The sequence below is a fragment of the Lagenorhynchus albirostris genome, chromosome 8 (genome assembly GCF_949774975.1).
Source record: "Lagenorhynchus albirostris chromosome 8, mLagAlb1.1, whole genome shotgun sequence".
NCBI classification, from domain to species: domain Eukaryota; kingdom Metazoa; phylum Chordata; class Mammalia; order Artiodactyla; family Delphinidae; genus Lagenorhynchus; species Lagenorhynchus albirostris.
The window spans coordinates 5,778,290-5,792,653 of NC_083102.1; the positions used below are offsets into that span (position 1 = coordinate 5,778,290).

At 50.1% G+C, this 14,364-nt stretch overlaps 1 protein-coding gene across 2 annotated transcripts in view; it reads right to left on the bottom strand.

Moving 5' to 3' along the window:
• Positions 1-2,739: 2,739 nt before the first annotated feature.
• The window catches only part of NUB1 (negative regulator of ubiquitin like proteins 1), a 28,029-nt gene continuing 16,404 nt past the window's right edge, over positions 2,740-14,364 (bottom strand). For both annotated transcript variants that reach the window (XM_060156328.1, XM_060156330.1), the window contains exons 9-15: positions 12,781-12,967; positions 11,997-12,104; positions 11,127-11,279; positions 7,328-7,474; positions 5,284-5,379; positions 4,449-4,626; positions 2,740-4,199 (exon numbers count right to left, since the gene is read on the bottom strand). In XM_060156328.1, the coding sequence (XP_060012311.1) occupies positions 4,021-4,199; positions 4,449-4,626; positions 5,284-5,379; positions 7,328-7,474; positions 11,127-11,279; positions 11,997-12,104; positions 12,781-12,967 (1,048 nt within the window). In that variant the 3' untranslated portion in view covers positions 2,740-4,020. The remainder of the gene's footprint in view (positions 4,200-4,448; positions 4,627-5,283; positions 5,380-7,327; positions 7,475-11,126; positions 11,280-11,996; positions 12,105-12,780; positions 12,968-14,364) is intronic.

Consider the following 14,364-nt stretch of genomic DNA (forward strand, 5'->3'; position numbering starts at 1 on the left):
AGGCCCTGGAGGTGTACACAGGAGGCAGCTGGAGTACCTGCCCAGAGGGGATGAAAGGGGAAGTGGGGCTCAGACCCTAAGAGGCCCTGAGGGGAGCCGCCCCCAGCAGCCCCTCTTACACCGGGAGGGGCCCATGTTCCGCAACCACAGAGCCCTCCATGCCAGGCCCTGGCTGGCTCCCCGCCCCGTGCAAGAAGAGGAAACGCTGCAGAGGACAGTGTCTGCCCTTGAGAGCTCAGCGTCTAGCCAAGGACAAGCCTCCCCGGGCAGAGGCAGCCCTTGATGCAGAGGTGGGTGCGCCAGTGTCTTCATGCAAGATGCGCGGCAGGACGGGCTTCACCTGCTCGCTGGGGTGCCCAGGTCCATGCCTGATGGGTGGATCCCACCCCCTTGGGAACAGGTACAGGGTATTGCCACCAGGGGCGGTAGAAAGGGTCGCATACCTCTGTGATGGGCTGTAGGCCCGACCCCCAAACCCTGGGAACCCAGGGGCCTCGCCAGGAAAACAGGCTGGCCTGTGAGAAGAACCTGCAGAAGCGGCATCACCCAGCCTTCTTTGGGTGGGTCTCAGCACAGAGTACAGGTGAGGGGTTCCACGTGCGCGGCCTGTGTCTGGGAGCGCTCACTTCCTAGCGGTTCTTCTTCTCCAGGGCCCGAGGCTGCGGTTACAACGGCAGGCCCACCCCGAGGGGCTTTCGGGGGAGCTGAAGCGCACTTCAGGGAGGGCAGGCAGAGAGAACCACCTTGAGTACCTACGCCGATTTCGTCACCTTCTCAGTCGGCTGTGCTGACAGAGGCAGTCCGAGTAACCAGACTCTCTCGTTCCTTGGGGCCACAGCTCTCGCTAGCAGGGCAGGCAGCTTATCCAGCCACTGGGGGCAGATCCTAAAACGGCTGCTGCATTCGTTTTCTCCAGCCTGCCTCTCCCAGAGAAAGAGTAAGAAGTGAAAAACCGCTAATTTGCATTTATATAGCATGACATATTTGGGTAAATTTTATTTCAGTAATTTTCTTGTGTGCTATCTTTGGTTTTGGCATCAGGGTGATGGTGGCCTCATAGGATGAGTTTGGAAGTGTTCGTTTCTCTGCAATGTTTTGGAAGGGTTCCAGAAGGCTAGGTGTTAGCTCTGCTCTAAATGTTTGGTAGAATTCGCCTGTGAAGCCGTCTGGTCCTGGGCTTTGGTTTGTTGGAAGATTTTAAAATCACAGATTCAATTTCAGTGCTCGTAATTGCTCTGTTCATATTTTCCATTTCTTCCTGGTTCAGTCTTGGGAGATTGTACCTTTCTAAGAATTTGTCCATTTCTTCTAGGTTGTCCATTTTATGGCTGTGTAGTTGCTTGTGGCAGTCTCTTATGGTTCTTTGTATTTCTGCAGCTTTTCCTTTTTCATTTCTAATTTTGCTGATTTGGGCCCTCTCCCTTTTTTTCTTGATGAATCTGGCTAAAGTTGTATCAATTTTGTTGGGTAATTTTTATTCCAGTAACAGAGGGCTTTGCTAGATGTTGAGGATATAAAGACCAGATAACCACAAGATGTTTCTTTGCCTTTGATGATACAGTCTTGCCTCTGATAAATACCTTCAGTTGGGTAGGGGAAGGATAGGAAGTACTTATAGGACATATGGGCAGGAAGACAAGGACAGGACATGGCAGTGTCACCAGAGTCAAGAGCAGACAGAAATTCATAAAAGTGATGGGCATCAGATCTGACCGAGTGCAGCACGTTCTCGCCGCAGCCTCCCGTCGTTGACCCCCTCGGCCTCACAGGCCTGTGCGTGCCATCCTGCTCGGAGCCCTCTCACGGCCCTGGTATTCACCACTCAAGTCTAGACCCCCGCCTGCCTTTCAGGGCGCTTTGTAGTTGGACTCGGCAATCCTTCCAGCCTCAATCTCTTCCCCCAGCACACCCTCTCTGGGTCTAGAACAGCCCCTGCGACCCCATGAATGTGGCACACTCAGCTCCTATCTCATTTGTCCCAGGTCTGGAATGTCCTTTCCCTCTGACTCTCCAAGGAGAACCCCCCCAAACCCATCTCCCCTGTGACTTCAGGCTGAGCACACTCCCTCCTGTGTAACAGCATTTTCATCACAAATGTCCTTTGCTCCTTCTCTTGCATTCCAGAGCAGGGAGTGATTCCGGAGCAGGGAGTGACACTCAGTCGCCACCTGTCAAGTTTCATATGACCAGCTAGAGGCAGAGCCAGGACGGAAGCCCGTCTCCCAGTGCGTGGGGAGGGTATAGTCTGCACTGTCCCAAGCTCAAGAACTGGCTTCTCTGTGTCTCTTCATAGGAAAATGGAGCACTAGACCTGCTAGTGTGGCTTGAATTCCCTAGCCTTTTCCAAGATCATTAGGAAGCACTTTGGGAAGCTAGAAGCCACACCTGGCCCAAGCCCAGGGCAGTAACTTGTTAGCCAGAAGCTGCAACCTAGGCCCCCAATCCAAGTCTGACATGGTCTCAAATGAGGCTAGAAACCCCTCATCGCCTCGGCCGGGCCGCTTCCAACGCTGAGGAAGCAAACCCCGCCTCCCCGACTCAGTCTCCCCTCCCCCACATACACTTCATCTTTTAACAACAGACATCGATGGTGCTTTTGAGGGCATACATTTGACTTCCTCACAGAAGTCAACGGAAGCAAACGTCTCGAACTAAATGAAGCTCTAGACCACCCAGACATTTTCAACACTCACAACAGTTTAGGAGTTTGAGTAACTCATTGCAAAGTTAGGCTGACAATTTTTGAATATATTTTCCACCTTTTATTTCCATCTGTATCATCCATTTTAAAAGAATGACAAGAAAAGATTTCCACCCATTCAAACTGGACTGCTCTCCAAGCTTTGTTGAAAATGATTCCTGAAAAAGCTGGAGCATTTCGGTCAGCCCCCTGACGGCAACCACGTGGCCCACCTGCCCTGTCACAGGGGCTTCCGGTGACTCCCGGAGGCAGGGAGAGCCTTGGGAACACACCTGACACTTGATTCATCCAGCAACCGGCTGCTGCTGGCTGCGTCCTGGTGCTGGACAGGCTTTTCATGTAATACACGTTTACGGAGGGATGCAGGGTGCAATGAGAACGGTTATTTGAGCTGTTAAGAGGCTAACAACATACCTTTACAAACAGTCTTCCGTAATATACCCAAGAAACCCTACAAAGACTTGGAGAAAATATACCTTAATTTCTGACAGGTATCTTACCTTAGCCAGCAGTGAATTTAATAGGACAGAAATGCATCTAAAAATGCTAATTAAAAATAAGTTGCTTTGGTTAGCATTTAAGACTTTACCATTTAATAAAAGATTTTATTTTTGTAAAGAAGAACTTTGAATACATATATATTCTGAATTTCAGCCTGGAATTTCAAGTGCCTACTTTACTAAGCTAAGCACAAAACACAGACGTTTCAGGCTGAGGGCGTCTGCCACCGTTTGGTGTGGCTGTGGGAGCCGATGCCTCATCATCAGGCCCCCCAGAGCACCTGCAGTGGTTGAGGATCTAAAGGACGTTTTCGGGACGGGGCAGAGAGGCTGAAGCAGAAAGGCAGAGCTGCATCACGGGAAGGAGGAGACGATCGAGCAGTGGGCTCAGGAGGGCAGGAGAGCAGGGCAGGATGAAGAGGAGGAGACAGGGCCCGCTTTCGCTCCCATGAGCTCCTCCTGGATCCCTTCCCTAGCAGCCACCCTATCCCAGTCCTTCCCATTTCTGGGTGGGGAAAAAACAGAGCAGGGAGGCTGGCATTAGGGTTGCAGAACCTGAAGGCAGCTGGGAACTGCAAGATCTGGCCAGAGGCAGCTCAGTTCCCAAGACGGACCCTGGGGACCGGCACCTGCCCCCCCCGCCGGACCCCACCAAGTCTCTTACTATCCCTGTTCCCCGCCTACCCCTCCCGCCCCCAGGTAGGAAGCACTCTGGAGCAAAATCAGATAAAGCGTAAGAAAAAAAAAAAGACCTGCATTACACTCTTCATAATGATAGAATTTATGAGCAGAAACTTAGTGCTCACTTCTGTTCATCACTTAGTTTCTCTTTGTTGCTGTCTTTATACTTTCTACATAGGATAAGTACTCTGCAATAATAATTTCTTCGTCTTCCAGAGTTGAGTCAAGGTAATCTTCTTCATGTTCTGGAATATCTTCCAGGATTTCATTCACAGCCTCTGTCTCCATATCTTCATCTGTTGAGGCGCTAGAGGTCCCTGCAGTAAAGAAGTGCAGCAACAGGGGAGCTGAGGGAGGAGGACAGAAAGAGAAACCTCCACGGGGACCAAAGGGACCCACGTCAGCTCCAGCTCGGCCCTCCCGCGCCACAGCGCCCGAGCAGCCCGAAGTGTGCACGTCTGCGAACGCCCCTCGCCGCCCCCGCGAGCCTTTGCCGCCCCAAGCCCCGCCTGCCAGCTTCCGCTCGAGCAGTCCCTCCCGTCGGTCTTCAGAGATCGCAGACCCACCTGCAGAATCAGACGGGGATGTGGGTGGCGTTGCTGAAGAATCTTCCGCCGAGAGCCGCAGGTCAGAAGGAAGACTTCCACCGTTGTGAGCGAGGGTCTGAGCCGCCAGCTGGACGTTTCCCCGGAACACCCTCAGGGCAGCCTCAGCCGCTGCCGCGTCGAAGCCCATGTACACCAGCTGGGAGAAGGCAGGACGGCACTGGCGAGGGCCCAGGCCACACGGCACAGCGCGCACCCGGCACTCCCGCCCCCACGCAGAGCCGGGAGAGCCAGGTCTCGGGGGCACACGTTCCCAAAACCCACCGCACGCATGTACCACCGGCCTTCCCGCGCTAACGTGCGCGTGAGGCAGCTTGGAAAGGAAGGAGGAAGACCTGAGGCGGCCACGTTGGTGCCCAGTCGCCTCAGAAAGGCAGCCGGCTCGCAAGCCAGAGGCAGCGCTGCGTGCACAGAGCTCGTTGTCGCCGGGACCCTTAGCTAGGTCTCTGCAGCACACTAGGCAGGCTAACGTGACGGGGGGCACACGTGGACATCCCTGCAGGTCACAGGCAGGGGAACGGGAGGCGACGCACCAAGAGGCGTGTGTAGGAAAGAGGAGAAAAGCCCGAAGAAAACCTTCCCACAGCTTCCCTGTTTCCTACTCTGAAGGAAATGCCTGTGCCCCGCGTCCACCCGCTGCAACTGCTGCACGGAGGCTGCGCCCTCGGGCGGGCCGGTCACACCTGGAGCCCCGGGAGCCAAGGGCTCGGCCCTGCCTGGCCGCCAGCCTTGTCCCGCCAGCCAGTCCCACACGAGGCTGTGCGGGCGGAGAGGGGCACAAGGCGCTTGCACTCACTTGGTCAATGGTTTCCCGAGAAGGACTCTCCTGATGGCTGTTGGTTTCCGGACCAGAATCGTTTAACCACCACATCTGAGGCTGACTGAGCAGAATCTAAAAACGTACAGGGACACCCGTTACTCATCACTAACATCCGCTCGGTCACTCAGGCAGAGACTGAGCACCTGTCACGCGCTAGGCAGGCACAGCCGTGGGACACACGAACAGGTGTAGAAACTGTGGTGGACGAGGCTCAGGGTGCTGTGGAAGCAGAGAACGGGGACCCCTGAACAGGCTGCGGCTGGAGAGGCAGCTGTTCAAAGGCGGCTCCCGCCAAAGGTCGTGTCTGAGTTGAGGTCTGGAGGATGAACAAGATTATTCAGGCAAAAAGATCGCATCTGAGGAAGCAGGAAAGGATTTGAGAGAGCAGGCGGAAGGATTCCAAGAAAACACAAGCTTGTTGCAGCTCAGCCTTAGGGGTGACAAGGTCATAAAGAGCTATAAACGGAAAGCTATAAGCAGTCCAGGGCTGCCCAATGTGACTTCTCTTTGGAAGGTGACATGGTCTAGGTTTACAATGTCAAGGAGAAGAGCAGAGTTCTTTGGACCCTTGATTTCTCTGTCACATGATACTTACTCTTAACCTTATAAAGCCCTTTTGGGGAACTTCCCTTTTAACACTGAATACTTCTATATCGATCAAATGCATTTATGTACTATTTGTATAATTAAAAACAAGTTTTGAGCCCCATCAGTCCCTTCACATATTCAGAATTTTTAAATTTCTCTAAGAAATCAAATTAGATATTCAAATAACATTTTGAATTAAAAAAATATATTAATACATATATTTGAAAATTCAGTCGACCCTTGCACAACGCAGGATTTAGGGGCGCTGACCCTCATCGCAGTGGAAAACCCAAGTGTAACTTACTGTGGACCCTCGGTATCCACAGTTGCTCCGCATCTGCAGATCGTGAAGTACTATACATAGTATTTACTATTGAAAAAGGTCCACGCGTAAGTGGACCCACGCATTTCAGACCCATGCTGTCCAAGGGGTTAACAGACCGACTAATGGGGACCTCTGAAGAACAGGACGGGAGGTCTTGAGAATAAGAGGCAAAGGCAGGGCAGGCTCCCCACTGCCTGCAGGATTCAGTGTGAACTCCTCAGCAGGGCAAACAAGGTGATGCGGCCCGCCTAGCCCCTGCCTACCTGTCCAGCCCCATCTCTGGCCATTCCCCACCCCGCCCCACCTCCAGCAGGTGTAACCCAGGCCTTGGCAACCCCGGGGCTCAACTCCCCCGGCCTCATGCTTCAGCCCTTAGCGCTGCCCCCGCTTCTCCTCTGTCTGCTGGGCCCCCTCCCGTGACCCGCCCCCCAGCTCAGCTTGCAGTTCCTGCCTCCCCACCCAGTGCTGCGCTCCCACATGGTAGCCCTTACGCCACTGTGCTCTCTGCGTCTGTCTCCCCACTAGCCTGTGGGCTCCCCCAGGGCAGGCGGCATCTCCGCTGAGACTCAGCACAGCGCCTGCCTCATTAAGTATCCTGTCTGCTCCTTGAACAAAAATTGGAAGGACGTGGACCCGGGCAGAGTTACCACTAATTTGGATCCCAACCTGTTTAGTCACTTCTGAGGACTTCTTTAAAAAGCCCCTTTGCCAACATGTACTACTGACTAAATAATAAAACTAAATATTCAAAGAAAACATTTGAATTCAAAACAATTACATTAAAACTTCAATCACCTTTCTTCCACCTTACTGTTAAACTCCCGCTGCAAACAGAAACCTCATCAAAGTTCCTGCCCTGCAAGCCCTGCGGCATCGTGGACAGGCACTGAGGTGGGTGGGGCTCGTCATGCTGGCTCTGCCACTGGGTTCGAGAACAAGAGAGTTCCGACCCTTAGATCCAAACCAGGAATGAAGAGGAAGGCCCGCAGCCGTGGGGCTCCTGGCGTCAGGAAGGACAAAAGAGCAGCTTCAATGAAGAAGTGGAGGGGTGGTGCCTGGGCCGGGAGCAGGGCTGCTCAGGGAGGCCAGAGGCTGGGGAGGGGTTACCTGCAGGGACTCCTCCAGGTTCCCGCTGGCCTGGTGGAGCGCCTGCTTGGCTGCACGAGCGGAGTAGCCCATTCCTTTCAAATAGTTTATGTTCTCCAGGCGGCGTCTTTTCTTCTCTTTTTCCTCCTTCCTTATTTGGTCCAATTTCTTTAGGAAAACAGCAGAGTTACCAAGTTAGGGATTGCGGTTTTGTAGAAAGCCTTCTCAATCCATGCTCTATAGGAGTCTCAGGGTCACCAGGCAAAGTGAAAACCACAAGGTGAGGTGACCTTCTCTCTCCCCGTCCCACCCAGCATGAGGGCCACTAGGGCAGAGACCAGGGGTGTGCTGCTCGCGGGGAAGCCCAGCGGGAGCCGGAGACGTCAGGCCAGGGAGGGAAGAGAGCACCTCGGGGACCACCACCTGGCACCAGAACAGGCCCCTGGGAACCAGCAGGCACATCCTGAGGACCCCCGGAGAGGTGGACGTGCCTTCTTCTAGGAAGCAGGGGGAGGAGCTTCCTGCATGGGTGGGAGGGCTTCTCAGCCTCTGCTGAGTCACCTGGGATCTTACCGAAATGTGACTCTGAACGTGGGGGCCGTGGAGGGGGTGGGTGGGTCCTAGATGGCGCCCAAGCTACCGATCCACCCACCACTCCCTGGGTAGTAAGAACTTAGTCCACTTAAAACCCCAAGAATGCTCAATGCCAGGTGACAAAGGTCACCTACCCCCGTGGTTCTCAACCCCGAGGCTCAGGTGCCTGGCGTTGCTCCAAGAGCCTGAGGAAGGCCACAGGTTCAGTCTCTTCTCCTCCTCCCACCCCAGCCCTCATCAGGAGAGTTCTGAGTTTGTTTTGAAAGCAAGTATCACTTTATTTTATTTCTATTTATTTATTTATTTTCTGGCTGAGCCGTGCAGCTTGTGGGATCTCAGTTCCCCGACCAGGGATCTCCCCGGCAGTGAAAGCGCCCAGACCTAACCACTGGACCGCCAGGGAATTCCCACAAGTATCATTTTAAAAGGATTTCTGCTGATTAAAACAATAAAACTAAAACAGGTTTGACAACCACTAACTGAATCCAACCTCATCATTTTGCCAATGAGAAGACAGAAATCTCTCAAGACAGTTAGGTGCCCCAGTCAAGGTCATCACCGACAGCAGAGCAGAGAGACAACTTCTGCACATTCTAGAAACGGTCCGCCCTCGGCCCAACACAGGGAGAATAGCAGAGAAAACAGCTTTTCCCTTTGATGTATCTCCTCCTACCTCCATGGTTCAGTCCAAGCAACAAGGGTCCCCTCTACGTTCTTACAGCAAGAACACGGCCTCACCTCTTAGGAGAAGAAAGGAATCCTCACCACGGAACCAAATACTCCAAGCTGGCAGTAGGACTAGGCAGAAGGGGTGACTGCCCACAACATTTCCTGGGATGAAGGCAACCTCAGCCTGTAATTTCCTGTTTACAACAGTGGAGAACCTACCTGTGAGCAAGCGGGGCTGACGACGGCTGGGCAGCTCTGCCATCCCGCTGCCCACCCCCTTCCCCGGGGCTGTGGTCCGCACCCCCACCGCGCCCTCTAATTGCCTCCTCTGGGCCAGTCTCCGAGACTCCGAACCCTTCTGCACAGGCCCGGCAGCTCACGCACCTGCTCCAGTCCCGCAGCGGCCCCTCCCCACACCCAGTCAGGCGCCAGCAATCCTGAGCTCCAGCTCCCAGGCCCCGGCTCCGCCTCCCAGCTGACCCTTCCCGCTTCACCACAAGACCCACGCAGGCCGGCGGAAGTAGTCCGTATCACTCACATTTCCACTTTGATTCACACGTACACACCATGTAAAATGCCTCTACCCCGTCCCATCCTCTGCTTGCAATTCCAGCCTCTTCCACTTATATTTCAAAAGGCTAATAAGAAGGACGATTAACATTCAAGCAGAGAAAGACCCTCCCAGCCAGCCAGCCAGCAGACACGGGCCTCACAGCTGACACAAAGTTGGGGCCTCAAAGAACACTTTTTTCTTATTACAAATGCCTAAGTCAGTTTTCTCTTAACCATGTAGATACACATGATATTTCTCTTTATACTAGAATTAGGAAAATAAAATAAACCAAGGAAATGACAATAAGCATTGACTGCGAAGTCTTATCGACACAGTAGGGTCAAATGTTGTGAGAGAACTGGGTTCTAAAGTCACGGCTGTGTACAGGCAAAAAGACTGAACATCCCTTAGGAAGGCCACCACGCTGCCTCTCACGGCCTCGGAACACTTCAGCACTGTCAAGTGACCTCAGTTTCATTAGTCTGTTTCTTTTGCCAGATGAGAAACTGGCCCGTACTCAGGGCCACGAGGTACAAAAAAGCGAACTTTTAGGAATCACCTATTATCCTCTACTCAGTGAGACGTTCAAACCCGGAGCTTCAGAAACTGAGAGGACAGCAGATTCACGGGAGCTCACACGCGATGGGACTCGGAGCTGGTCTTCCCACCAGCCACCCCAGCTGTCCCTAGGGTGTGGGAAGCTGACTAGTTCCCCAAGTAGGCCCTGACCAGCCTAAGCTAAGCAGACAGGCTCAAGCCAGTCAGGTCTTGACACTCCCCTGGCCACGGCGACTGGCTCAAAGGTGGCCAATCAGTGAGCAGCTCAGAACGTCTCTGAGGATTCTGGGACCCAGACCATGCTCCTGGTGTGATGGGATGACCCTGGTAACACGGAGGAGGCAGAGAGACAGAAACTAGAACTCAGCGACAGGGCGAAGCCACTGAATCAACTAACCTGAGACCCAGCCCTCCTCTGGGCTCTTTACAATTAAGTAGGCCAGTGAATCCCTCCCTTACCCTCTTTATTGGGTGTTTAAGCCAATCTGAATTTGTTGCCTTCAACCAAAAGCATCCCAACTACACATCCACTGAGTGGAAGAGTGAGCAGGGTCAATTGCCCTATATACTCTGTTGTTTTTTTATTTTCTCCAAGGGCTTATAGTTTAATTCATTAAATGCACATCTGATAGGACACTACTATTTTTTAAAAAAAACTTATTTTTGCTACTTATAAAAAGTTAGGAAGTGAAGTGGTAACGTTTACCATTTTATAGTATCTTTTGGCTTTTCAGAACCTTCTGTAAAAACTCAGAATGCTATTCTCAGATGGGAATTAGAAAGTTCAGGGGAAAACCAGAGCCTTAGTTCAGGTTTTGCCACCAATTTGACCCATGACCCCGGAAAAGACAACCTCTGAGCCTGTTTTCCTCATTTGTAAAACTACCATGTTCGATATGGTAACATTCCTTCCAACTCTGAAATTCTAAAGTTTTTTTTTTAACTGTACTTATCTCTAATTGTTTTAAATGATTATAGTTTTGAATCTTTGCTTTTATAACATAAGGTTAGTTGTTCATATGATTTGACTCATGTTTCCAGGCAAGGATGACATCCTGAACTGTAACAATGGCTCCCTGGAAAACACAGACCCCTTTAAAATCGTTTCCAGAAATATACTGTGATTAAAAAAGAGAGAGAGAGAGAGAAGACTGCTTGGATAACTGTACTTACAAGCTACCTGCCACCATAGCAAGAATAAAATGAAGGAAACTGCACTGTCTGAAAACTGATGCAATTAAAAAAGACAAGTTTTTCTCCTGACTTCTAAGTCTGAAGCAATGAAGAGTTCCTTGTTAATAATACCTAGTACGGAATTTTCTTTTTCTGTTCTTTCATATCTGAGAACTAAGGCACTTTGGAAATAATTTTGCTATTGCCTCAAGTTTCACACCTACTCAAAGGCAAAGGCCTCAACCAAGCGTTGCCAAGACCACATTAAGGTACCTCTCTGCGGTTGGTGATGTGGGCAGCTGCGTGGTCCACGTTCCCGTCACATGCCCTTAGGCCAAGCCGAGCTTCCTGGGCACTAAATCCCAGCTGCATCAAACTGTGAACTTTAGATGGATCAATATATAGCTCTTTAAAGAGCTGACATGCCTACAGACAAAGAAAAATATAAGAATCATGTAACCATAGTAACATTAAAGCTTAACACAAAGCTAAAACCTAAAGGAAATTGGATTGTACCCAATGTGAATTAGGGTGTGTCAGATTTTAGATAAAACCTCTAAATGTGACCTATTATCAACCAGTGCAAATGCAAACAGACAACACCCTCTCTGCTCACGTGACTTATATGCAGTATAACATGAGAAAACAGGCTGAGGATTGTGGGAGGGGCTGGTATCCATTATCTCCTCCTTTTTGGTAATAAAGTCCCCTGAATTTGAGCTGAGTGTAGCCAGATGGTCTAGGCCAATGGCATGTAGCAGAAATGACAGGAGCACCTCCTGAGTCACCCCTCTAAAGACGCTTGCCCTGGACTCTCTCCCTCCCTCTGCTGGCTGGAAGAGGCACTGACAGGACACCAGCTGCCCCACTGCCCTGGCTGCTCAACTCTACAGCCAGATGAGAGAAACGGAAACTTCTAGCCAATTAAAGCCACTGACTTTCTGAGGTTTCCTTATTACAGCACCTTGCCTGTACTCTCGCAAATACAGATGTGTTTACGGTATATGTGAAGGAGGGACTGGGAGGGAGGTGCACTTTCCTCACCAGTCACACACCACTGAGTTCATGAAATACTTAACTTCTGGGGATTAAAAAACTAAGTAGGTGAAAATGGTCACAACTTTGGAGCATCCATTGTCTTACCTTGTTGAGATAGTCATAAGCCTCTTCACCATTTCCACTGTGATAATTTCGGATACCTTGAAGCAAGTAAAGTCTTAAAAACAAGACTTTCTCTTTTCCACAATTTCCCTAGAATTATTGGGGGGAAAAAAGATAAAACTGTCTTATTTCTCATTACAGGTCTGTAATACTGACATTTATAATTCCCTTCATCTCCACAGGGGCAAAATGGCATTACTAAAATGTTTCTGTCTTCACCATTGCTGATGGCAAAAGTAAGGATCCCAGGGTACAACGGCATCGCCTGTCCCAAACAGAACACCTATCTCCAGGTGCCCAGGACAGGGGGCCCCCTCTGGTCAGGAGGGAAGTATGCAAACCAGGAATATCTCTTATGTTGCCCTGCAATTCCCAAGCAGAATTCTGATGACCTGTGGAAACTGCCTGAGAAAAATCCTTATTCAAAGCCCAGCTCTGGAGCTGTGACTCACTCGTGTGAACTGTCACTGTTGAAAATGTCTATTTTCTGCATTTAAACCTTTCATTAGACTCTAATGAATACAGTCACCAGCTCTCTCGGTCACGGTGATCAATGGGTTTCTGTGACTAGAAAACTGTGTTCCTCTGGTCACAGGCTAACTTATAAGATGTTTAACAATCCCCTTAAAATATAGCTTAAAAAGAACACATTGCATACTACTATCAAATAAATCACCTTCGGCAGCAGTCTAAACACTTTAACAGGAATAAACTCAAATTCTACAAATGGGCTCACTAACACCTAAAACTAATTACAGCAACGTACTTTTATGTGGACCAGTCTCTGATGATTTTCTCCATAACAATTTTTAAAGCATCTCTGGGCCATGTTTAATTTCTTCTCTGCATCGTCCAGGCATTCCAGCTGTCCCAAGCGGAAGTAGCACCATGCTATGTCCAGCTGGAGTACTGCATAGTTGTCCACAGTGTCCAGCAGTTCTCTGCAGCACTCGCTACCAAAGACAGGAAATGACATCACTGACAAGAAGCAGTAAAAACCTTTTTGTGAATTACTGGAATTTTTTTTTCCAGTTTTTGGTGTATTTCCAAAGACTACTCTAAGACAGAGATCGCAATGTTTATGAAGGGAACTATATTTATAATCTGAATCCTTCCAAGGGGAAAAAAAAAAAGGAGTTAGGGCTCAAGAAAAGAAGCTCAACACCACCTGCCCTGGTAGGGGGGGGAGACAGACAGACAGACAGACGCACACACACACCCTTGCCATGTTGGGAAAGAGGCTTGGCAGGAAGCGGAAATCGGGGCCACTGTGTCAGAACCCTTCAGCAAACGTGGGGAGACCATGCTTTAAAGCAGTGGTTTCCAACCCTGACTGCAAATTAGAATCACCAGGATGTGAGGAATTTTTCTTTCCTTTTCTATTTTTTTTGTTTGTTTTTAAGAAATACTGATGCTGGGACCCCACTATATCAATTATAGCAGAAACCTCTGGAGGTGGGGCCTGGATGTTGTATTTCTAAAATCCCCCTAGGTAATTCTAATATACAGCTGAAGTTAGAACCCCAAAGCTTTAAAAGCACACTAAAAAAAAAAAAATCCTTACTATGAACGCCTCAGTTGATGAAGACTCTGATGAGGCATTCACGTCCAATCACATTAAAGGAGGGGAAAAACCATCCAGACAAATGCCAGGCTCTGAATGCCTAGCTGACCTTGGGGCCCAGGTGCAGGTTAAATGCTACTCGGCAGCTGTCGCAGCAGGCTGAACCCAGATACAGAGGAAGGGAGAAGACAGCAAGGCAATGGAAGGTTGACAAAGATGGACATCGAGAATATTTATTTTGATTTTAAATTGTGATTATGTTAGAAATTCATAATGCAAATCTAGATCTCAAGTTTGAACTCTCTTCAATAAGAAAGTAAAATTTGGAACATTCACAAACTTTAAAGATCTCATCTGTTTTTGTTTGTATTCTACTAAAAGTAAGACTGCTCTGGTATAAAACTACAAAACCTGCATGCCCTCAAGCTTCCCATCCTGCCCATCAAAATCTGCTTGGGGTGGGGGGCGGGGAAGAGCTCTGATTCTGTCATTTATGTTTGGTTTTTTTAATACATTTTAGTTAATTTATTTTGGCTGTGTTGGGTCTTCGTTGCTGCGCGTGGGCTTTCTCTAGTTGCGGCGAGCGGGGGCTACTCTTCGTTGCGGTGCGCGGGCTTCTCATTGCAGTGGCTTCTGTTGTTGCGGAGCACGGGCTCTAGGCGCATGGGCTTCAGTAGTTGTGGCACGCAGGCTCAGTAGTTGTGGCTCGTGGGCTCTAGAGCGCAGGCTCAGTAGTTGTGGCGCACGGGCTTAGTTGCTCCGCAGTATGTGGGATCTTCCTAGACC